Source organism: Nansenia antarctica, assembly GCF_963989245.1.
Source record: "Nansenia antarctica genome assembly, chromosome: 2".
Classification (NCBI taxonomy): domain Eukaryota; kingdom Metazoa; phylum Chordata; class Actinopteri; order Argentiniformes; family Microstomatidae; genus Nansenia; species Nansenia antarctica.
In genome coordinates this window covers 58,327,212-58,352,843 of record NC_137675.1, presented here as the reverse complement: position 1 = coordinate 58,352,843, position 25,632 = coordinate 58,327,212, and the positions used below count along the sequence as shown (strand labels likewise).

At 46.4% G+C, this 25,632-nt stretch overlaps 2 protein-coding genes and 1 pseudogene across 3 annotated transcripts; 1 reads left to right on the top strand and 2 right to left on the bottom strand.

Moving 5' to 3' along the window:
* Window positions 1–206: 206 nt before the first annotated feature.
* Window positions 207–2,486, bottom strand: LOC308151554 (uncharacterized protein). Its single transcript, XM_080524450.1, has 2 exons — window positions 2,004–2,486; window positions 207–1,799 (listed from the first exon to the last, which is right to left on the bottom strand). The coding sequence occupies exons 1-2, from the start codon at window positions 2,152–2,154 to the stop codon at window positions 823–825; spliced, it is 1,128 nt and encodes a 375-aa protein (XP_080380576.1). The 5' UTR covers window positions 2,155–2,486; the 3' UTR covers window positions 207–822.
* An 11,064-nt stretch (window positions 2,487–13,550) lies between these two features.
* On the bottom strand, window positions 13,551–16,082 carry LOC308151300 (uncharacterized protein). Its single transcript, XM_080524142.1, has 2 exons — window positions 15,600–16,082; window positions 13,551–15,395 (listed from the first exon to the last, which is right to left on the bottom strand). Exons 1-2 carry the CDS (start codon window positions 15,748–15,750, stop codon window positions 14,419–14,421), a joined length of 1,128 nt encoding a protein of 375 aa, XP_080380268.1. The 5' UTR covers window positions 15,751–16,082; the 3' UTR covers window positions 13,551–14,418.
* Window positions 16,083–21,991: 5,909 nt separating this feature from the next.
* Window positions 21,992–24,638, top strand: LOC308150321 (lymphoid-specific helicase-like; annotated as a pseudogene). The gene is made up of 9 exons: window positions 21,992–22,016; window positions 22,257–22,318; window positions 22,406–22,453; window positions 22,808–23,026; window positions 23,145–23,327; window positions 23,538–23,681; window positions 23,855–24,042; window positions 24,264–24,360; window positions 24,507–24,638. The product of its transcript is annotated as a lymphoid-specific helicase-like (transcript).
* Window positions 24,639–25,632: the final 994 nt, after the last annotated feature.

The window sequence follows — 25,632 nt, the reverse complement described above, 5'->3', positions numbered from 1 at the left end:
CAACCAAATAAACATATGTTTATAGCCACTCTTCAGTCCTAAGCAATGGGAGGAACTAAACGAAATGATATGGGAAGGGAATTATAAAAGTTACGTTGTTTGATATCTCAGGGTATCCGCGGTGTCTTGAAAAGTATTAAAAGTTGATAAATCAATTTTGGGAAAATCAAGACCCTTAATAGGTATTAAAAGTATTAAAAAGTCTTATCACGATTTTATGAGGTCTTGAATTTTGTAGGTATTTTTCTGAATTAGACTCTGTCCAAAGAGTTTGAGTCCTAAAAACTTTGAGTAAAAGTTCGTGAATTTATTAGTTTGATTAAAAAACAAAGATGAACCGGAAATTCTGTTGTATGATAGTGGTCTAGTCTATTGCAAACTCAAACTGTTAAGTTAAAGGTCTCACTGATGTAAACGGTTACAGCTCGAAATGGCGGTGAGGTCTGGAAAAATATTGACAAGGTCTTTAAAGGTGCAAATGGTTGAAACAATAGGTCTACTAATTGTTTTGTTATACAGTTGAGAGATGGGACATGTGACCAATCTCAAACATCGATCTCTGGATGCAAAAGCTAACAAAGCCTACTACAATAATGGAGTAAAACAACCTTATATTTTGGTTTATGATAAGGTAATTATAGCTGCAGCAAGATCAACAAACAAAAAGGGGCTGCTTTTGCATAATCATTTCACAATACAAACATATAAATCGCAGTTGAGAGAATGTGGTGGAACGTTGTTTTATTTCACCAAATAATCAAGGTTACCAATCCAGACCAATTTGTAACAATCAGAATACACTATCATTTTCATAGTAATATTTTAACTCTTCAGCTGAAAATCTCCCTGCTGCTTAATCAGCATGTCAAAGTCCTTCACTGTCCTCAGAAAGAAGTCTTTGATGTGTTGGAGTTTCTGAGCAGCGATAATGCGGACCACCAGGGTCTCTCCTAGGGCCTTGGCCTCACAGGGGCGGTGCTGCACCCCATGGGACGTGTTCCTGAAGGGCTCCACCACCAGCAGGCCTGAGCCTTGGGATGGAGCTCCCTTCTGGGGCCTTGAGGCTGGTGTCTCCTGGATGTTCTTTGCCAGATAATTTCTATAAGTAAGCAACAGCTCTGTGAAGTTCTGCAGGTAGTACTGGTTTAGTTCAAGGCGGCTTTCTGATGCAGAATCCACGGCCATTAGACGGTTGCTGTGGATACGCATGTGCACGTGGAACGCGGCGCCGTTCAGCCACTGTTTCATCCCAGCCGAGCTCATGCGCCGCTGCATCAGCATGCGTTCCATGAAGTCCAGTAGCTCGTACCTCAACTTCCTGTCGTAGAGTTCTAGAACCTCCGCCATCTTGGTCTGGTTGTTGGCGACTCCGGAGACCTGCTTCAGGTACTCGCTGACGAGAGTGGCGATCTGAGAGGAGGTGTCCGCTCCAAAGATGCGCTGAATGGGGTCAAGGCGTGATACCTGCCCCTTTATCTGGTGGGCTAGGACCTCGAAGAGCAGGGAGAGAGCCAGAGCTACGATCCCCACCCCCCCGTAACTCACCTTGGTACTCCCCCCAAAGGCTGACGTCAGGTCCCGGTTGAAGGCTGTTAGCTGTTCAGATGACAGGTTCTGCTGGATGGCAGCGTATTGCTGCTCCAGAGCAGTGGTGGAGTTGAGGGAGAGCAGGGTGATGAGGGTGGGGTCCAAGGTGATGTCAGGGAGGATACCTGCTTGGCTCGCCACTTCATACAGACAGTTGACAGTCTCTGGAGTCTCTGGAGTGCAAGCATTGTTCCCCATGGTAGGACTGCTGTCTAGAACCATACAATACAATACCATACAATCATTATAATCATAAACCATACTTAATATACTAGAAAATAAATTACATTTCTTCATTAATTAAAATTAATACAATATATACAATACAGTGATGTATGATATAAAACACTACAATAGAGTATGATGTGTCCAAAAACTATATGATACAATGTAATACGATATGATGCAATACTCACAATGATACAATACACAATTCTGTGCTCCAAAGACTAACACATGGGCTCCGGGTCTGAGGGACGGTGTACTGTCCAGGACACAAACATCGTATAAGCAAACAGTGGATTGCAGGAGACACATTGATAAGAAAGACTTCATCCAATGGAACATGCTCAACGAATCAGATCATCGTCCAATGAAAAAGCAGGTCATTGTCACTAACTGATAGGGCGACAAAGAAGAGACATGGTGCATGTTTGTGTTGGGAAGGAATCTCAACAGTCTAAAAGCAGCTTCCTCTCCTCGTCTCCTCCTCCACAAACGGGGTTAAACACCCCTGTCTGTAGCCGTATAGAGGGACCGTTATTTACATCAAAAACCCCTCCATGTCTATCAGGATCTGGCCCAGCTCATGAGCGTGCGGCCGGTTCTTTGATTATCAGGCATAATAAACCTGCGTCAATAAAGGGCATTGTTACACATAACAAACACTCTTTACAGACGGCAGCCCATCCCTTTCGAAATGACCCCACCTTGGGCTGTGCCACCTCCTCGGTGTGCAGCGGCGGCTGGGGTCATACAGAAATTCAAGCTTTTTCTGTCGACTGCACCACAACAGACGGCCCAGCCGCTGTCGTTGCGTTATGCAGAATGGCTAGAAGGGGCAGGTATTCTGTCGGGCTGGCTGGACAGGACATTGAGGAGGGGATATGCACTACAGTTCATTCAGCCTCCTCCGCCCTTCAGGGGCGTGAGAGAGACTGTTTTGTCCTGCCCGATAAAAACACGTGCGCTCCAGGAGGAGATTACGAATCTCCTAACAAAGGGCGCAGTGACAATGGTTCCGAGGGACCAGTGGGACATGGGGTGGTACTCCCCGTATTTCCTTGTCCCAAAGAAATCCGGAGGCATGAGACCCATACTAGATTTAAGGGTCCTCAACGAGAGAGTGGCGAAACGCCCCTTTCGTATGTTGACGACGAGGCGCCTTCTGTCTTGTATACAGAAGGGCGACTACGGAATCAGCATAGACCTGAGGGACGCGTATTTTCATGTGCCAATCACAGAGAGGCACAGGAAATTTCTACGTTTTGCCTTCCAAGGGAAGGTTTACGAGTACACGCGCCTGCCCTTCGGGTACGCGCTTGCTCCTCGAACTTTCTCCAAATGCGTGCAGACAGCACTCGAACCACTGAGGCGAAACGGGATACGCATATTAGCATATCTCGACGACCTACTGGTCTTGGCCCAATGCCCAAATCGAGCCATTCGGGACGCAACCTCACTGGTGCAGCACCTCACTCAGCTGGGGTTAGCTGTCAACTGGACAAAGAGTGCTCCGTGGCCGGCTCAACAGTTTTCCTATCTAGGCATTCAGTTGGATACTGCCAAGATGAGGGCCAGTTTATCGGCACCACGGAGAGCGACACTGACGTCAGCTCTCCGGGTGTGTCGAATGACAAATACAATCACCGCTCTGTCAATGATGTCCTTACTAGGACTGATGTCTGCAGCCCATGTAGTGGTCCCCTTAGGCCTATTACACATGCGCAGACTGCAGAGGTGGTTCGCACGACTGCGACTGGATCCAGTGAGACACCGTCGCAAGTTGATTGTAATACCGAGATCGGTCAAAACCGACCTGAGCTACTGGAGAGACCCGCGCGTCATCGCGCGCGGAGTCGCCATGGGCAGACCGGCATCCCACTACCCAGTCTTCACGGACGCGTCGTTGACTGGGTGGGGAGGAGTGTGGCAGGCAGGTTCGGTGGCAGGAAGATGGGGACCGTTGGAGACGCGTCACATCAACCTGCTGGAACTCGAGGCGGTGAAGTTAACGCTACTTCATTTTGCCCCGGTGTTAAAGGATCTGGACGTGTTAGTCAGATCTGACAACAGGACAACAGTAGCATACATCAATCGTCAAGGGGGAGTACGCTCAGCGTCACTTCATCGCCTAGCAACAGATGTATGTCTGTGGGCTGTCACACACCTGAGTTCGCTAAAAGCTCTCCACATTCCAGGTCTGCTCAACGAAGGAGCAGATCTGTTATCAAGGGGAGGCCCGAGGGACGACGACTGGAGGTTAGCACCCTCCATTGTGTCTCTGATTTGGGCACGGTTCAGGCAAGCAGAAGTGGATCTGTTTGCGTCACGGACGAATGCGCAGTATCGCCTTTGGTTCTCCCTGCGCGAACAGGACAACCCGCCATTGGGAGTCGATGCATTCGCACACCACCCATGGCCGAGGGTCCTGTTATACGCGTTCCCACCCCTGACATCTATCCTCCCACTGTTGGCACGAGTGAGGTCAGAGAGGCTAGAGTTAATTCTTGTAGCCCCGGACCGTCCCGGAGCCCCGGGGTTTCCGGAACTGATGGAGATGTTGGTAGAGGGCCCATGGCCCATACCTCATCGACAAGATGCACTCTCTCAAGCCAGAGGCTTGGTGAGGGGGCCGCCTATGATGGGGGGCCCTCTCATGGCCTGGTTACTGAGAGGGACTTGTTAGAACGCAGGGGTCTGACAGACGCGGTCATTCAGACCATTCAGAGTGCGCGCGCGCAATCCACTGCAAAGGGATATGCGGCCCGCTGGCGAGTGTTTACACAGTGGTGTGAGGGACAGGACGTTGACCCAGTCTGCTGTCGGGTCGAAACGTTCTTGTGCTTCTTACAGTCGCTGTTTGACAAGGGATTGGCGGCGGGAACTATTAAAGTTTACGCGGCTGCCATCTCAGCTTGTCATGAGGGTTTTGCGACAACGACACTGTTCAGTCATTCGCTGGTTAAGCGTTTTTTGACTGGAGTGTGTAGGCTTAGACGCCCTCATAGGACTCTAATGCCAAAATGGGACCTGTCGATTGTGCTAGAGGCGCTGTGCGTGCCCCCATTCGAACCCATTGACACTGTGTCGTTGCGTTTATTGTCTCTCAAGACGAGTCTACTCCTCGCCTTGACTACGGCTAAGCGAGTGAGTGATTTATGCGCTCTCTCGACACGGCCAGATTGTTTGATCATATCTGATGACGAAACAAAAGCTGTGTTACGCCCTAACCCGGCTTTTATCCCTAAGGTTAATCGTGGGTTTAGGGTTCAGAGCTGTGCTCTGAGCGCCTTTTTTCCTCCTCCTCACGACGGAGAGAGGGAGAGGCGTTTACATTGTCTATGTCCGGTGCGCGCGTTGGCACATTATGTGAAGCGCACAGCAGGACTGAGATCTTCTCCCCAGCTTCTGATCTGCTACGGCGGACAGAAAGCCGGGGCACCACTCTCGAAGCAGAGGCTGTCCCATTGGATTTGCGAGGCGATTAGCCTCGCATACGAATCGAAGGGGCAGCCCGTGCCGACTGGCATTCGGGCTCATTCCACCAGGGGCATGGCCACATCAGTGGCCATTCTCAGGGGAGTGGGAGTGGAGGAGATATGTGAGGCGGCGTCTTGGTCGTCGCCATCACCTTTTGTACGGTATTACTTGAAAGATATTTCTTCCTCATCCTTTTCTCATTCTGTCCTCAGTTTTGCTGATGACTGATGTAGTGGGGAAGGCACTTGGATTACCCTGGTCATGGGGATTCTATTCAAGTGCTGTCAGGATGAATACGGATGTGCCTGGGGAGGGGACCCTCCTCCAGGACATGTTCCGTTAGATCTACAACCCTACGTGCTCACGTAAGGGCTAGATCAGTGATATTTCTTCCTCATCCTTTTCTCATTCTGTCCTCAGTTTTGCTGATGACTGATGTAGTGGGGAAGGCACTTGGATTACCCTGGTCATGGGGATTCTATTCAAGTGCTGTCAGGATGAATACGGATGTGCCTGGGGAGGGGACCCTCCTCCAGGACATGTTCCGTTAGATCTACAACCCTACGTGCTCACGTAAGGGCTAGATCAGTGGAGCAGACTCGGTGTGGGTTGGGCCAACTTTTTAAGGTTGTCTTGAACCAACATCAGTGGTCAGCTCCGGGTGCCGCTGAGATTGTTTTCGGACTAATAGTCTCAGTGGGGGTACATTTGGCCTCGCTCGCTCCGCCTAAACCAATAGGAGCAGAGCTCCCCTATGGGGCGGAGCTCCACGATATAGAACGATAGTTATGGAGATAGACTCAAGTTCTATGAGTGGAGCGGAGCCCCATAGGGCTGCTGGCCCACTTCGACTTGTTCAAACCCGGCTGTATTGTATGTTTGGGAGAATGAGGAGCGAAGGACGCCCCTTTATATAGCACCCCAGGGCGGGCGCAGGCATCGAAAAATTCAGTCATTGGCTACTTTAGGTAGCGGGGTAAACCAATAGGAGCAGAGCTCCCCTATGGGGCTCCGCTCCACTCATAGAACTGGAGTCTATCTCCATAACTATCGTACTCCGGCAAGTCTTTCCCATTCAAGTCAATTGAGTCTGGCTTAAGCAGTGGCTTCTCAAAGATATTTGTAGACTGTCTTCTCCAGTGTCTGAATCTCCAACTTCACAGGGCATTTGTAGAAGTGGGAGAGCAGTGCCTCTGTGTAGCCAATCAGGAAGTAGAATTTCTGTGGGGGCAGTTTCTGCAGCATCAGAGCACATATCACCAGCACATTACCTCGCCTCTTTATCACAAGCTCATTGGCCAGACAGTTATGGAATGTTCCGAACATGAAGCGTCGCACAGACACATCCTCTACTGTACGATCAGCTGCTCCTCCCTCCCCTTTGAGGTTACCTAAGAGAGAAAAAGATGTGAGGGTTAGCATTGACACACTGTACTACAGCAGTTAGTTTGTTCACGTTCATAACGAATAAGAGGTAACTGATAAGTTTCCAGTTGAGGCCTGAAATGAGCATAGACAGTTTTCTGCTTGATGGCTTTGTTGAATAATATCAGAATTAGAATGTGAGAGGCAGGAAGGCTGGCAGCTCACTGGTGGCCAATGTGATGTGGGTGAAGGGCCTGCTCATAGTTCAGTGGTCTGTCTCCTTTCCCCACACGAATACGGGCTGCCTTGTTCTGCAAAGACAAAATAAGGTATATCAGAAACAGGGCAGAAAGACAGGCAATGAACACAAAATGTGGTCATGCAACAACTGGCCTGCCCATGATTTGGAAAGGTTTTGTTTGAGCACAATCACTACCTTGTGTCCTCTCTTCTTCAGCGCTGGCAGAATTCTGTCCAGTATGAGGAACTTCCCAGATTATATATATATATTTTTTTTAATAATAATAATAATGGAAATTAGTTTGTCCACGTGTCACCAGATTGCGTTCGTCTCTCACCCCTGAACATGTTAACATGATCATCTTTCTGAACAAGAACCAGTAGGCCTGCCGCCTACAGTCTCTCGCTGGAGTTTAAATTTAAGTTAAGCTGGACGCTCTTAAGGACACTAACGTTTTCAGTCATCCTCCTATTTGTGAGTAACTGTTTTTTTACTGCTCCTATGGTGAGTTACTTATTTTCTATATTTTTATTGATAACGTAAAATGTGTTTTTAAGTTAAACAATTTAGGCTACTCACTGCCTTGTTTAAGAGGATTGTTATCTGACTGTAGTGTCTAGTTTGAATGTGAATGAATGAATGTGTGCAATAGCAACACAAATAAAGTTTTTTCCCCAAGGAAAAAAAAAAAAAAAACTTTAATGAACTTTAATGAAAAAAAAGGTTATCAATTAATCGATAATTGATCGTTAATTCTTGCGATTATCGAAAAAGAAATTTTGATCGTTTGCCCAGCCCTAGTCTGCACCAGCTCCTCGTCAATCTGCAGGGGGGGGGGGGGGGGGGTCATACATACAGTCATCTGTAACAGGCGTCACACTGCTGCAAACACCATTGCTTCCTTGAACTCTGACCTCACACTAGCCTGGGTCCTCCGTATGGATATACATCAACACACGTGACCGTCACAAAACACCCAAGGTTAACCTGCTATCCCACAGAAATGGCAATTTAAGGCACAGGTGAGTGGGGGGATTTAACTTGAGCAGTGAGTTTACCATATCCACTCAGTTACACATACAACATTCATTAGCACCGTTGCTAAAAATAATTTCTCATTAGCAGTCTCAGCGCTTCTGTCAGGGTAGTGATGCAGCCAGGAGTGAACCTACCTTGAGGAGGAGCTCCTTCTGCCTGCCGCTAGGGGGGGCTGCAGCACCCTCAGCACCCCCCTTCCCGCGTGCGTCCCTGCTAGCAAACAAGTTTTTCAGTTGTCAAACATGAGTTGGTAAGTTCTGTTATGTTTCAAATGTCTGCTTTGTGCAAGCCTCGCTGCAGCTGTTAGCCGACTAGCTAGCAGACTTGTGATAACTTCTTGCTATCGACGTTATTACAGTGATATTTGTCGACCATCCGTCTAACTTAGCAAATGTATGAAATGTTAACAGCTTGAAGGAAGAACCACGCAGCGTGTCCGAGTCTGAGGGAGCACAGGGTACAGCGATGGAGGAGACCGTGCCTGACACCGGTAGGGCTGTTGACATCTTTTAAAAGTTAGGAATGGGATGAAAGTGTTCGTTTTCTTCTAACGTCAGGTTTGTCTACAATACGTGTAAATCTAGCTGCAGCAGACGGAAGATGGAGTCCCTGAAGTTCTCCTCACTAAGGACATGGAGGAAGAGGAGAAGCAGTTGATGGAGGAGCGAGTGAAAAAAGAGATGAGTGTTAGTTTTCTTCTAACGTAATTTATTTTTTCTCTATTTTCAAGTCGGAGGAAAGAAGCGTGGGCGTGAGGAAGATTACAACATTGCCGATGTCAAGTCTGAAGAGGTAGGCTAACATACTTTGAAATGGGGCAAATGGGCCTAGTTAATAGTTTCATTTTGATTTAATTGTTTGCATGTTTTTGTGTTTCAGGAAATGATGTCTAAGGCCAAAATAGCTAAAGTGGAGGAAGAGGAAGAGGTAAGGAATTGTAATCACAATGTAAGGGATACATTTTATAGTTTTCAGCCTATTTTATAGCCTGAACCACCATAAAGGGATGGTTCAGCCTATATTCATGTTTAGGTGAAATATCATCGGTTCTCATAGTATCAGTTGTCCTCATAGGCCAGTAGTGGAATCCTGTATGACCTTTTCTACTGTCCTACCTAGGCCTGTAGTGTATCCTCGATATAAATATAATAGGATGAGAATGGATCAGGCTAAATAATCCTATGATGGCATCTCTGCCAGAAGACAACAAATGTAATGCTGAATTTATAAGGTCACTATTGTATTCTGTCACTGTAATAGTTTTTAGGCATATCATTAATTCAGTTCTGACTGTATTTGAATGCTCTTGCACTGCTAATTGAGTGGTTAAGATTACTTCACTTACCTTTATGAGTTTTCACAGTAATTTTGTGGAGTGTTGTTGATATCAGGGTATCCGCGGTGTCTTGAAAAGTATTAAAAGTTGATCAATCAATTTTGGGAAAATCAAGACCCTTAATAAGGGTTAGGGTTAGTGGGGTGTCCTGCTACACAAACGGGAGATGGGGATCCTGCGTTATGAGCCATTGCTGGTTCATGTGACCTGGTTTGCACAAGGTGTAGCCTACTTACAGTTCACATAAAAAGGTAAAGTATGCAGGTTCCCAGAGAGCTGATCTGCGTTGTGGTAAATGGTAATTTATTTATTGTGTTGTCTGTTTCAGAGTGAAAAGCCACGGGGCTTTGCCAGGAACCTTGACCCAGAGAGGATCATCCTCGTAACAGACAGCAGTGGTGGTGAACTGATGTTCCTGATGAAATGGTGAGTCTCACATGCACAAATGCCGACCTTGTACTTGTTGTCAAGTCACACATTCACTCGTATTGCTTTTTGTAGTCACTTTGGAACCCAACTTTGTTTGGAACCCAACTCTACATGGCAATACTTGAAATTGGGGGTGTTCATGATTAACAGTTATTAGATTACGTCTAGTGATCGCAAGGTCGGCAGATCGTTGGTTCGAACGCCGGCTGGCTACATGTCGAGGTGTCATGGGCAAGACACTGAACCCCAAATTGCTCCCAATGAGCAGGTCAGCACCTTGCATGGTAGCTTGCCACCATTGGTGTATGAATGGGTGAATGAGAGGCCATTGTAAAGTAGGGCTGCCACAAACGATTATTTTCATAGTCGACTAGTCACCGATTATTTTAACGATTAGTCGACTAATCGGATCATAAATTACAGCTTATCGCACAATTACTCAATCGCTCTTATTTAGCTATCATCTTCTAAATCAGCTTCTAAATTTAGCTTGAAGTTGTTAGTTGTTGTTGTAGGCATGTGCTAACTAAAAATAAAGACAATTAAAATGATTGTTCACTCAAAAATAGATATTTTAATGAACTTTGCAGATTTATTTCTGGCATCACATGCATGTAATGTAATGTAAAGAGTAGTAGAGAGTGCAAACTGCTGAGTAAAATGAGGTAGGCTAGGCACTAGGCAACCAAAAGAATACAAAAACAAAAATAAATACTTGTACAGAGTACAAAAGTTTTGCTTTGCTTCACTCATCTCTGGCATCAAACATACATTTTAAATGTATTGAATAGTGCTGCAAAATAAAATGAGGTAGGCACTAAGGCAACTAAAAAAGAGCAATTATCCACAAAAAGAAATGTTTGTAGAGAAAAGGTTCGTCAGCAACCATGGACAAGGGTCTCATATCCTTAACCAGCATGTTCAGGATTGATCCGGTCAGGACGGTGGCTTGCTGGGGTGTGCACGTTGGCATCTTGACAAGATAACTATCCATAGTAGAACGCGCCTTCTTAGCACTGTAACGTTAAGACAACATTTTTAGCTATTTGATAAGTATCGCTTTGATGACAACGTTACAGCACATAACGTAAAATAATGTAAGAAGGCTTTTAACGTAACGATATCGTTAGCCAATAACAAGCTAACTAGCTTACCGAGACGAGCCATCGTCTTCCTCGTCATCTGCCACAACGTGCTTCCTTTTGAGATGCTCGCGCATCATAGACGTGCTGCCATGATAAGCGAGTTCAGCTTTGCAAATTTTACATTTCACATTCTTTTTTTCAATGTTGTGGTTGAAATGCCCCCACACTTTAGACGTACGAGGACGGGAAGACATTTCTCTGTTTGTTTTTCCGGGGATGTCACGTGTGCCCCGGATGACCGACACTGCGCATGTACATCAAAGACACTGGGAGACGCTAGCCAGTGGCAGCTTCAGGGAAGAAAGCGAATGCTTATCGCTTATTTCAGCTACAAAAAAACATGCGACGACGTCGATTACCAAATATGTCGGTGACGATTTTGGTAATCGACGTCGTCGCGACTAGTCGACTAATCGTGGCAGCCCTATTGTAAAGCGCTATGGAATAAGGCGCTTTAAGTCAGTCCATTTACCATTTAGATTAACCGTTGACTAGAAATGTAACCGGTTATTCTTATTGATTGATTTGATTCATTTAGTAAAATAACATTGGCAGATGGTGGTGGGTTGATAAAACCAGAGGTGTAAGTTTGATAATTAAAAAAATTGACTTTCTGCTGGGTTTTTCCCTAACTGAAAAAGGGTCTTAGATGGGGGTCAGGGGAGAGTTATGGCTGCTAGGGGGGTTTTAGGACGGCTTTTAAGGCCCATTCCCGATTCCCTTCCCTACGGCTCGTTTTGGAGTGCTGCTCACTTTGGAGCCACGGCCTCTGAACAGAGCCACAAGGCGTAGGTAGTGGTTGAAATCTTTCCCAATTAAATGGGACAACCCTTCAAGACCCTGATGGGTCATCAGTAGTGTCATAGAAAAACATTGACGTTAGTGATTCATTCACAATTTAAATTAAACACTATCAATCGATCAAACACGTCAAATCAAGTCATCAAATAACAAATAACAATACTTAATTATCAGACCATGACAGAATAACAGTGCTCTGTAGGCTATCAACTGTGCTCCTACCGTGCCAGTCTGCACTGATATAGGACAACCGTGCAACAACTTCGTGGCTTTAGTTAAATTCGGGTGTCATATGCCATCAAAGGGGGGAAATACGACATGGAAATATGTCAAAATGCATGACTATCATGCCCAAATCAGCCGTAAAATATGTAACATTAGGTAGATAACGTTAGTAGACACGGAGCGCAGTTTTAGTTTAATAAGTGCAATAGCGTCATATGCCATCAAAGGGGGGAAATGCGACATGAAATGTTAAAATGCACCACTATCATGCACAAAACATGTAACGTCAGATAGATAACATTAGACACAGAGCGCAGATTTATTTTTATGGAGTTCTAAAATCCGATATGACAGGAACGCTGGAGAAACAGCCGCTGTCCATGTTATTAGTCAGCTACATGATATAACCCATCAATAATATGGCATAATAACAACTGTTCGGATTAGATTGCGTGTTTTGGTTCAAGAAGTGCCATAGCTATAGCTTCATGCCATCGAAGGGGGAAAATGCGACATGGAAAAATGGTTGTGCTTGTTATAAAGAAAAGGTCTATAATACATTGAAAGGACATTAAACTAAGATAATAATATGGTTATAATTTTTCAAATCTTTATTAACAAGTAATTACAGAGAAACTAATAACATTTGTGGTTGTCTTCCACATTGCCTAGAGCAAAATCTGATTTCTGATGATTCGCAAGGCATCCTGGGAGGTAGGGCCATGGGTCTGAATGTAGTCTTGTCATGAAAAATCTCCAAACAGAGCCATACTCTAAATGAAAACAAGAATTGGGACACCCCTACACGTGAACGTTCAAAACTGAGCCGAAGGGGTGTAATGGGATTGGCCCTAAATGGTCGATTCTGGTGGCTCGTAATGAATACTGGACATTAATCACAGACAATTTGATTGCCATTAAGTTGGCTGGTATACAGGCTATATGGTTTTACATCCTTACTATAGAATTACTAAAACTGAATCATAACCCATCCCTGCGTACTCCCTGCCTTTTGAAGTCCTCCTTACTACCGTACTTTTCATAATGCACTTCCAACTTTTGTTTACACTTATGTGAATCTGCCTTTTTATTAGGGACATTTTCAGAAATGTCTTAAATAAATACGCTTCTGTCCTTGCTAGTTTGTAAGCTTTGGGTTGCCATGGAAATGAGAGCATGACTGACATGATGGAAGTTTATCAAACTTGCTACTAAAGGTCTATAATTAGTATGAGTCCTGAGCTATTCTTTTTCTCCCTCTGCTCTACAGGAAGGGGTCAGACGAGGTTGATCTGGTTCCGGCCCGTGAGGCAAACACTCGCTGTCCTCAGGTGGTCATAGCCTTCTATGAGGAGAGGCTCACCTGGACTGAGGATGAGTCACAGTAGCACCTGACAAATGTCCCTGTTCAAATGTCCCTGTTCAAATGTCAAATGTCAAATGTCCCTGACAAATGGCCCAAATGGCCCTGTTCCTGCCATGTTTTGCAAATAAAAAGACAAACAGAAAGAGATTGTCAGGTTGATTTATTTTCCAATGAGGAATAGGTTTAACACCCAATGTGACATATATGTATTTCAGATCTTTGCCACTAGGGGGTAGTATTTAGAAAACAATGTCAGATGTGTTCTATGTGGTCTAATAATCTGTTTTATATCCCCCATAATTTTTCTTGAAGGAGAAATGGATCCGGGTTCTTATGGGTTAAACATGATCATGTTTATTAAGACCCAGCAGAAGCCAACCAAATAAACATATGTTTATAGCCACTCTTCAGTCCTAAGCAATGGGAGGAACTAAACGAAATGATATGGGAAGGGAATTATAAAAGTTACGTTGTTTGATATCTCAGGGTATCCGCGGTGTCTTGAAAAGTATTAAAAGTTGATAAATCAATTTTGGGAAAATCAAGACCCTTAATAAGTATTAAAAAGTCTTATCACGATTTTATGAGGTCTTGAATTTTGTAGGTATTTTTCTGAATTAGACTCTGTCCAAAGAGTTTGAGTCCTAAAAACTTTGAGTAAAAGTTCGTGAATTTATTAGTTTGATTAAAAAACAAAGATGAACCGGAAATTCTGTTGTATGATAGTGGTCTAGTCTATTGCAAACTCAAACTGTTAAAGGTCTCACTGATGTAAACGGTTACAGCTCGAAATGGCGGTGAGGTCTGGAAAAATATTGACAAGGTCTTTAAAGGTGCAAATGGTTGAAACAATAGGTCTACTAATTGTTTTGTTATACAGTTGAGAGATGGGACATGTGACCAATCTCAAACATCGATCTCTGGATGCAAAAGCTAACAAAGCCTACTACAATAATGGAGTAAAACAACCTTATATTTTGGTTTATGATAAGGTAATTATAGCTGCAGCAAGATCAACAAACAAAAAGGGGCTGCTTTTGCATAATCATTTCACAATACAAACATATAAATCGCAGTTGAGAGAATGTGGTGGAACGTTGTTTTATTTCACCAAATAATCAAGGTTACCAATCCAGACCAATTTGTAACAATCAGAATACACTATCATTTTCATAGTAATATTTTAACTCTTCAGCTGAAAATCTCCCTGCTGCTTAATCAGCATGTCAAAGTCCTTCACTGTCCTCAGAAAGAAGTCTTTGATGTGTTGGAGTTTCTGAGCAGCGATAATGCGGACCACCAGGGTCTCTCCTAGGGCCTTGGCCTCACAGGGGCGGTGCTGCACCCCATGGGACGTGTTCCTGAAGGGCTCCACCACCAGCAGGCCTGAGCCTTGGGATGGAGCTCCCTTCTGGGGCCTTGAGGCTGGTGTCTCCTGGATGTTCTTTGCCAGATAATTTCTATAAGTAAGCAACAGCTCTGTGAAGTTCTGCAGGTAGTACTGGTTTAGTTCAAGGCGGCTTTCTGATGCAGAATCCACGGCCATTAGACGGTTGCTGTGGATACGCATGTGCACGTGGAACGCGGCGCCGTTCAGCCACTGTTTCATCCCAGCCGAGCTCATGCGCCGCTGCATCAGCATGCGTTCCATGAAGTCCAGTAGCTCGTACCTCAACTTCCTGTCGTAGAGTTCTAGAACCTCCGCCATCTTGGTCTGGTTGTTGGCGACTCCGGAGACCTGCTTCAGGTACTCGCTGACGAGAGTGGCGATCTGAGAGGAGGTGTCCGCTCCAAAGATGCGCTGAATGGGGTCAAGGCGTGATACCTGCCCCTTTATCTGGTGGGCTAGGACCTCGAAGAGCAGGGAGAGAGCCAGAGCTACGATCCCCACCCCCCCGTAACTCACCTTGGTACTCCCCCCAAAGGCTGACGTCAGGTCCCGGTTGAAGGCTGTTAGCTGTTCAGATGACAGGTTCTGCTGGATGGCAGCGTATTGCTGCTCCAGAGCAGTGGTGGAGTTGAGGGAGAGCAGGGTGATGAGGGTGGGGTCCAAGGTGATGTCAGGGAGGATACCTGCTTGGCTCGCCACTTCATACAGACAGTTGACAGTCTCTGGAGTCTCTGGAGTGCAAGCATTGTTCCCCATGGTAGGACTGCTGTCTAGAACCATACAATACAATACCATACAATCATTATAATCATAAACCATACTTAATATACTAGAAAATAAATTACATTTCTTCATTAATTAAAATTAATACAATATATACAATACAGTGATGTATGATATAAAACACTACAATAGAGTATGATGTGTCCAAAAACTATATGATACAATGTAATACGATATGATGCAATACTCACAATGATACAATACACAATTCTGTGCTCCAAAGACTAACACATGGGCTCCGGGTCTGAGGGACGGTGTACTGTCCAGGACACAAACATCGTATAAGCAAACAGTGGATTGCAGGAGACACATTGATAAGAAAGACTTCATCCAATGGAACATGCTCAACGAATCAGATCATCGTCCAATGAAAAAGCAGGTCATTGTCACTAACTGATAGGGCGACAAAGAAGAGACATGGTGCATGTTTGTGTTGGGAAGGAATCTCAACAGTCTAAAAGCAGCTTCCTCTCCTCGTCTCCTCCTCCACAAACGGGGTTAAACACCCCTGTCTGTAGCCGTATAGAGGGACCGTTATTTACATCAAAAACCCCTCCATGTCTATCAGGATCTGGCCCAGCTCATGAGCGTGCGGCCGGTTCTTTGATTATCAGGCATAATAAACCTGCGTCAATAAAGGGCATTGTTACACATAACAAACACTCTTTACAGACGGCAGCCCATCCCTTTCGAAATGACCCCACCTTGGGCTGTGCCACCTCCTCGGTGTGCAGCGGCGGCTGGGGTCATACAGAAATTCAAGCTTTTTCTGTCGACTGCACCACAACAGACGGCCCAGCCGCTGTCGTTGCGTTATGCAGAATGGCTAGAAGGGGCAGGTATTCTGTCGGGCTGGCTGGACAGGACATTGAGGAGGGGATATGCACTACAGTTCATTCAGCCTCCTCCGCCCTTCAGGGGCGTGAGAGAGACTGTTTTGTCCTGCCCGATAAAAACACGTGCGCTCCAGGAGGAGATTACGAATCTCCTAACAAAGGGCGCAGTGACAATGGTTCCGAGGGACCAGTGGGACATGGGGTGGTACTCCCCGTATTTCCTTGTCCCAAAGAAATCCGGAGGCATGAGACCCATACTAGATTTAAGGGTCCTCAACGAGAGAGTGGCGAAACGCCCCTTTCGTATGTTGACGACGAGGCGCCTTCTGTCTTGTATACAGAAGGGCGACTACGGAATCAGCATAGACCTGAGGGACGCGTATTTTCATGTGCCAATCACAGAGAGGCACAGGAAATTTCTACGTTTTGCCTTCCAAGGGAAGGTTTACGAGTACACGCGCCTGCCCTTCGGGTACGCGCTTGCTCCTCGAACTTTCTCCAAATGCGTGCAGACAGCACTCGAACCACTGAGGCGAAACGGGATACGCATATTAGCATATCTCGACGACCTACTGGTCTTGGCCCAATGCCCAAATCGAGCCATTCGGGACGCAACCTCACTGGTGCAGCACCTCACTCAGCTGGGGTTAGCTGTCAACTGGACAAAGAGTGCTCCGTGGCCGGCTCAACAGTTTTCCTATCTAGGCATTCAGTTGGATACTGCCAAGATGAGGGCCAGTTTATCGGCACCACGGAGAGCGACACTGACGTCAGCTCTCCGGGTGTGTCGAGTGACAAATACAATCACCGCTCTGTCAATGATGTCCTTACTAGGACTGATGTCTGCAGCCCATGTAGTGGTCCCCTTAGGCCTATTACACATGCGCAGACTGCAGAGGTGGTTCGCACGACTGCGACTGGATCCAGTGAGACACCGTCGCAAGTTGATTGTAATACCGAGATCGGTCAAAACCGACCTGAGCTACTGGAGAGACCCGCGCGTCATCGCGCGCGGAGTCGCCATGGGCAGACCAGCATCCCACTACCCAGTCTTCACGGACGCGTCGTTGACTGGGTGGGGAGGAGTGTGGCAGGCAGGTTCGGTGGCAGGAAGATGGGGACCGTTGGAGACGCGTCACTTCAACCTGCTGGAACTCGAGGCGGTGAAGTTAACGCTACTTCATTTTGCCCCGGTGTTAAAGGATCTGGACGTGTTAGTCAGATCTGACAACAGGACAACAGTAGCATACATCAATCGTCAAGGGGGAGTACGCTCAGCGTCACTTCATCGCCTAGCGACAGATGTATGTCTGTGGGCTGTCACACACCTGAGTTCGCTAAAAGCTCTCCACATTCCAGGTCTGCTCAACGAAGGAGCAGATCTGTTATCACGGGGAGGCCCGAGGGACGACGACTGGAGGTTAGCACCCTCCATTGTGTCTCTGATTTGGGCACGGTTCAGGCAAGCAGAAGTGGATCTGTTTGCGTCACGGACGAATGCGCAGTATCGCCTTTGGTTCTCCCTGCGCGAACAGGACAACCCGCCATTGGGAGTCGATGCATTCGCACACCACCCATGGCCGAGGGTCCTGTTATACGCGTTCCCACCCCTGACATCTATCCTCCCACTGTTGGCACGAGTGAGGTCAGAGAGGCTAGAGTTAATTCTTGTAGCCCCGGACCGTCCCGGAGCCCCGGGGTTTCCGGAACTGATGGAGATGTTGGTAGAGGGCCCATGGCCCATACCTCATCGACAAGATGCACTCTCTCAAGCCAGAGGCTTGGTGAGGGGGCCGCCTATGATGGGGGGCCCTCTCATGGCCTGGTTACTGAGAGGGACTTGTTAGAACGCAGGGGTCTGACAGACGCGGTCATTCAGACCATTCAGAGTGCGCGCGCGCAATCCACTGCAAAGGGATATGCGGCCCGCTGGCGAGTGTTTACACAGTGGTGTGAGGGACAGGACGTTGACCCAGTCTGCTGTCGGGTCGAAACGTTCTTGTGCTTCTTACAGTCGCTGTTTGACAAGGGATTGGCGGCGGGAACTATTAAAGTTTACGCGGCTGCCATCTCAGCTTGTCATGAGGGTTTTGCGACAACGACACTGTTCAGTCATTCGCTGGTTAAGCGTTTTTTGACTGGAGTGTGTAGGCTTAGACGCCCTCATAGGACTCTAATGCCAAAATGGGACCTGTCGATTGTGCTAGAGGCGCTGTGCGTGCCCCCATTCGAACCCATTGACACTGTGTCGTTGCGTTTATTGTCTCTCAAGACGAGTCTACTCCTCGCCTTGACTACGGCTAAGCGAGTGAGTGATTTATGCGCTCTCTCGACACGGGCAGATTGTTTGATCATATCTGATGACGAAACAAAAGCTGTGTTACGCCCTAACCCGGCTTTTATCCCTAAGGTTAATCGTGGGTTTAGGGTTCAGAGCTGTGCTCTGAGCGCCTTTTTTCCTCCTCCTCACGACGGAGAGAGGGAGAGGCGTTTACATTGTCTATGTCCGGTGCGCGCGTTGGCACATTATGTGAAGCGCACAGCAGGACTGAGATCTTCTCCCCAGCTTCTGATCTGCTACGGCGGACAGAAAGCCGGGGCACCACTCTCGAAGCAGAGGCTGTCCCATTGGATTTGCGAGGCGATTAGCCTCGCATACGAATCGAAGGGGCAGCCCGTGCCGACTGGCATTCGGGCTCATTCCACCAGGGGCATGGCCACATCAGTGGCCATTCTCAGGGGAGTGGGAGTGGAGGAGATATGTGAGGCGGCGTCTTGGTCGTCGCCATCACCTTTTGTACGGTATTACTTGAAAGATATTTCTTCCTCATCCTTTTCTCATTCTGTCCTCAGTTTTGCTGATGACTGATGTAGTGGGGAAGGCACTTGGATTACCCTGGTCATGGGGATTCTATTCAAGTGCTGTCAGGATGAATACGGATGTGCCTGGGGAGGGGACCCTCCTCCAGGACATGTTCCGTTAGATCTACAACCCTACGTGCTCACGTAAGGGCTAGATCAGTGATATTTCTTCCTCATCCTTTTCTCATTCTGTCCTCAGTTTTGCTGATGACTGATGTAGTGGGGAAGGCACTTGGATTACCCTGGTCATGGGGATTCTATTCAAGTGCTGTCAGGATGAATACGGATGTGCCTGGGGAGGGGACCCTCCTCCAGGACATGTTCCGTTAGATCTACAACCCTACGTGCTCACGTAAGGGCTAGATCAGTGGAGCAGACTCGGTGTGGGTTGGGCCAACTTTTTAAGGTTGTCTTGAACCAACATCAGTGGTCAGCTCCGGGTGCCGCTGAGATTGTTTTCGGACTAATAGTCTCAGTGGGGGTACATTTGGCCTCGCTCGCTCCGCCTAAACCAATAGGAGCAGAGCTCCCCTATGGGGCGGAGCTCCACGATATAGAACGATAGTTATGGAGATAGACTCAAGTTCTATGAGTGGAGCGGAGCCCCATAGGGCTGCTGGCCCACTTCGACTTGTTCAAACCCGGCTGTATTGTATGTTTGGGAGAATGAGGAGCGAAGGACGCCCCTTTATATAGCACCCCAGGGCGGGCGCAGGCATCGAAAAATTCAGTCATTGGCTACTTTAGGTAGCGGGGTAAACCAATAGGAGCAGAGCTCCCCTATGGGGCTCCGCTCCACTCATAGAACTGGAGTCTATCTCCATAACTATCGTACTCCGGCAAGTCTTTCCCATTCAAGTCAATTGAGTCTGGCTTAAGCAGTGGCTTCTCAAAGATATTTGTAGACTGTCTTCTCCAGTGTCTGAATCTCCAACTTCACAGGGCATTTGTAGAAGTGGGAGAGCAGTGCCTCTGTGTAGCCAATCAGGAAGTAGAATTTCCGTGGGGGCAGTTTCTGCAGCATCAGAGCACATATCACCAGCACATTACCTCGCCTCTTTATCACAAGCTCATTGGCCAGACAGTTATGGAATGTTCCGAACATGAAGCGTCGCACAGACACATCCTCTACTGTACGATCAGCTGCTCCTCCCTCCCCTTTGAGGTTACCTAAGAGAGAAAAAGATGTGAGGGTTAGCATTGACACACTGTACTACAGCAGTTAGTTTGTTCACGTTCATAACGAATAAGAGGTAACTGATAAGTTTCCAGTTGAGGCCTGAAATGAGCATAGACAGTTTTCTGCTTGATGGCTTTGTTGAATAATATCAGAATTAGAATGTGAGAGGCAGGAAGGCTGGCAGCTCACTGGTGGCCAATGTGATGTGGGTGAAGGGCCTGCTCATAGTTCAGTGGTCTGTCTCCTTTCCCCACACGAATACGGGCTGCCTTGTTCTGCAAAGACAAAATAAGGTATATCAGAAACAGGGCAGAAAGACAGGCAATGAACACAAAATGTGGTCATGCAACAACTGGCCTGCCCATGATTTGGAAAGGTTTTGTTTGAGCACAATCACTACCTTGTGTCCTCTCTTCTTCAGCGCTGGCAGAATTCTGTCCAGTATGAGGAACTTCCCAGATTATATATATATTTTTTTTTTAATAATAATAATGGAAATTAGTTTGTCCACGTGTCACCAGATTGCGTTCGTCTCTCACCCCTGAACATGTTAACATGATCATCTTTCTGAACAAGAACCAGTAGGCCTGCCGCCTACAGTCTCTCGCTGGAGTTTAAATTTAAGTTAAGCTGGACGCTCTTAAGGACACTAACGTTTTCAGTCATCCTCCTATTTGTGAGTAACTGTTTTTTTACTGCTCCTATGGTGAGTTACTTATTTTCTATATTTTTATTGATAACGTAAAATGTGTTTTTAAGTTAAACAATTTAGGCTACTCACTGCCTTGTTTAAGAGGATTGTTATCTGACTGTAGTGTCTAGTTTGAATGTGAATGAATGAATGTGTGCAATAGCAACACAAATAAAGTTTTTTCCCCAAGGAAAAAAAAAAAAAAACTTTAATGAACTTTAATGAAAAAAAAGGTTGTCAATTAATCGATAATTGATCGTTAATTCTTGCGATTATCGAAAAAGAAATTTTGATCGTTTGCCCAGCCCTAGTCTGCACCAGCTCCTCGTCAATCTGCAGGGGGGGGGGGGGGGGGGGTCATACATACAGTCATCTGTAACAGGCGTCACACTGCTGCAAACACCATTGCTTCCTTGAATTCTGACCTCACACTAGCCTGGGTCCTCCGTATGGATATACATCAACACACGTGACCGTCACAAAACACCCAAGGTTAACCTGCTATCCCACAGAAATGGCAATTTAAGGCACAGGTGAGTGGGGGGATTTAACTTGAGCAGTGAGTTTACCATATCCACTCAGTTACACATACAACATTCATTAGCACCGTTGCTAAAAATAATTTCTCATTAGCAGTCTCAGCGCTTCTGTCAGGGTAGTGATGCAGCCAGGAGTGAACCTACCTTGAGGAGGAGCTCCTTCTGCCTGCCGCTAGGGGGGGCTGCAGCACCCTCAGCACCCCCCTTCCCGCGTGCGTCCCTGCTAGCAAACAAGTTTTTCAGTTGTCAAACATGAGTTGGTAAGTTCTGTTATGTTTCAAATGTCTGCTTTGTGCAAGCCTCGCTGCAGCTGTTAGCCGACTAGCTAGCAGACTTGTGATAACTTCTTGCTATCGACGTTATTACAGTGATATTTGTCGACCATCCGTCTAACTTAGCAAATGTATGAAATGTTAACAGCTTGAAGGAAGAACCACGCAGCGTGTCCGAGTCTGAGGGAGCACAGGGTACAGCGATGGAGGAGACCGTGCCTGACACCGGTAGGGCTGTTGACATCTTTTAAAAGTTAGGAATGGGATGAAAGTGTTCGTTTTCTTCTAACGTCAGGTTTGTCTACAATACGTGTAAATCTAGCTGCAGCAGACGGAAGATGGAGTCCCTGAAGTTCTCCTCACTAAGGACATGGAGGAAGAGGAGAAGCAGTTGATGGAGGAGCGAGTGAAAAAAGAGATGAGTGTTAGTTTTCTTCTAACGTCATTTATTTTTTCTCTATTTTCAAGTCGGAGGAAAGAAGCGTGGGCGTGAGGAAGATTACAACATTGCCGATGTCAAGTCTGAAGAGGTAGGCTAACATACTTTGAAATGGGGCAAATGGGCCTAGTTAATAGTTTCATTTTGATTTAATTGTTTGCATGTTTTTGTGTTTCAGGAAATGATGTCTAAGGCCAAAATAGCTAAAGTGGAGGAAGAGGAAGAGGTAAGGAATTGTAATCACAATGTAAGGGATACATTTTATAGTTTTCAGCCTATTTTATAGCCTGAACCACCATAAAGGGATGGTTCAGCCTATATTCATGTTTAGGTGAAATATCATCGGTTCTCATAGTATCAGTTGTCCTCATAGGCCAGTAGTGGAATCCTGTATGACGTTTTCTACTGTCCTACCTATGAGGATAACTCTGTAAGATGAGATTTCACCTAAACATAAAAAAAGGCTGAACCATCCATTTAACTCTTAACCCAAAATAAACTTGAAGCTGAAATGAAATGGCTTTTGATGTCCTAGATCCTCACCTTCTGAGCTCTCCCTCTTCTCGAACAGGAGGAGGAGATCCCCAGCCACATAAAGCTGGAAGTCAAGGATATAGAGATGATGAGCGACTCGAACACAGACATCAAGAGTCGCCTGTCGGGGGCAGTGAGAGACCGTGCCAAGCACCTGGACCCAGACAGGAAGGTGAACGGCCAGCCCGTGCCTGCCAAGCAGCCCAAACTCTTTACTGGAGGTGTCATGAGATGCTACCAGATAGAGGGCCTCGAGTGGCTTAGGGTGAGTGAAAGTCCTTTTGATTATGCCTATTGCTTGCTTATTGAATCGAAGCCGAAAGGGAGTCATTTGCTCTTTTGTGTGTGTGTGTGTGTGTGTGTGTGTGTGTGTGTGTGCGCAGATGTTGTGGGAGAACGGGATCAATGGGATCCTGGCTGATGAGATGGGTCTGGGGAAGACCATTCAGTGCATCGGCCACGTGGCAATGATGGTCGAGAAGAAGGTCATGGGTCCCTTCCTGGTGGTCGCCCCCCTGTCCACTGTGTCCAACTGGATCAGCGAGTTCAAAAAATTCACCCCAGAGGTACAATAGTTTGAAATACTATTGTACAGACATAATGCAAGTGGATGCCCCATGGTACACAGTGTATGGTAACTTGACATCAAACCACTCATGCAAAATGTCCTACTGTACATTTTCCCCTAATTTACAATCACTGCCTGATTTGAGCTGACATCTATAACTGTTTACTCTTTACCTAAAGGCTTTTTCTGCCCCATGTCGTGTGATAAGATTTCAGTGCAGCTGTACCACGGTCCCCAGAAGGAGAGACTGAAGATATTGAAGTCAATCCGCAAGCCCCAGGGGTCCCTCAACATGTGTCCTGTGGTGATCACCTCCTTTGAGATAGCCATGATTGACGGAGGACATCTGCAGGTGGGCCTCTCTCTCTGTCTCTCATGGTCATCTATGGTGGTTGGAATTTATAAAAATATTTTTTTTAAAAAGAGAGAGAGAGAGAAATTGTTGGTTTTTAGTTCTCACAGCACAGCCTTTTAATGATGACCCCCCCCCCCCCCCCCCAAACACACACACACACACACACACAGTGTTTCCATTGGAAATACCTGATCGTGGACAATCGTAAGAACATGAACTGCCGGCTGGTGAGGGAGCTGAAGATGCTGCCCACAGACAACAAGCTGCTGCTGACCCGCACGCCGCTGCAGAACAACCTGGCCGAGCTCTGGTCTCTGCTCAACTTCCTCCAGCCCGAGGTGCTCGATTACCTCAAAAGGTACGGATGTCTCTGTGAACCAACCAACAAACAAATACATTCCACCATGGAATTTTATTACATTACCGGTAATGTAATATAATGAAATCAGTTATTTTATACTTCGCAATTTAGTGAATAGTAATAAGTAATGTTCTTGTTTTTTTGTTCACAGCACAGCAAAGATTGGTGGTGGTGGTGGTGTGTGCGCGCGTTAATATTTTGCACTCTCTCTCCTACAGCTTTGAGTCGTGGTTTGACATCGACACCATCAAAGACGACGCGGACAACATTGTTGCCAACGAACAAGAGCACAGCATCCTGCACATGCTTCACCAGGTAAGTCCCCTGACTGGCTACCCCCCCGTTCACATGAGAAGACGACGCCGTCAGTGATGTAGCCCGTTAACGGCTTAGATGGGCAGCAATCAGATTGTCCGTTGCCTGTTGTAATTGTTCATCTAACAGGATGTCTCGGTTTGCAGATTCTGACACCGTTCCTGCTGAGGAGACTGAAGTCCGGTGTGACGTTGGACGTGCCGCCCAAAAAGGAGATCATTGTGTACGCCCCTCTCACTGCCAAATAGGCCTCGTTTTACACTGCTGTGGTCACTTAGACGTAAATCACTCGTTTTTTACTATGTATTTCTTTCCTCCCGTCATTTTTCTGCGACGAGGTTTAGCGACAGAACTAGAAGTACACAGAGGTTCTTATCTATACACGTTACTCCTGTTTATTTGCATTTAGTGAAAGAAACTAGGAACAGTACCTGTTGTTTTTGGTTTGTCGTCAGGTTCCACTTCACATGTCTATTTTTGGAGAATCAGTTTGGAAGCGTTTGTACAATGTTAGTCAGGTCGCCTCTTTCTCACTCTCTCTCACACTCTCTCTCTCCTCTTCTCACTCTCCTCTCACTCTCTCTCCTCTTCTCACTCTCTCTCTCCTCTTCTCTCTCTCTCTCTTCTACCACCCATCACATCCCACTGGTGGCTCATCTCCTCTGTAAGATAAACTGAAACCATTTGATCACTTAAGACTGAGAAGTGAATTGAGCTTTGCGCTTTATTTTTGTTCTGATTTTTAAAAAACATGTATTTGTCTTGATGAATAAAAAAAGAAATGAGAAATTAAAACTTGGAATGTTGTATGTTTTGTATTTCCTGTTTCGTACCAACTATGGATTCTCTTATGAGAGCCAGCAGCAGGCCTACCTCTCTGGGGGCGGCTGTGGCGCAGGAGGTAGAGCCGGCGTCTATGCGCATGAGCGGAAGTTGAACAGGTGTGTTTGGACTGAGGAAAAGTTTGAGCGTGTTTTTGAAAAAAACAAACGAACATTATAATAACATCTTTATTTAAGCGAGTTAAGGATTTTGAGTACCCCGACAGCTTCGTGCTGATCGGGGGCTTCTAAGGACGGACGACATGGCAACGAACAACGCGAATGGAATGGACGACGATAAAAGAAACTCGGACAAACGGTATGACGCAAGTTTAACAGTGGAAGTGCGACTGGAGCAAGGAAGTAATATAACCATGATGGAAATGTTACGAGGCATAAAGGAGGTGTGTGGAAATGTGGAGGGCTGTCGGGATAAAGGAGACAGGAAATA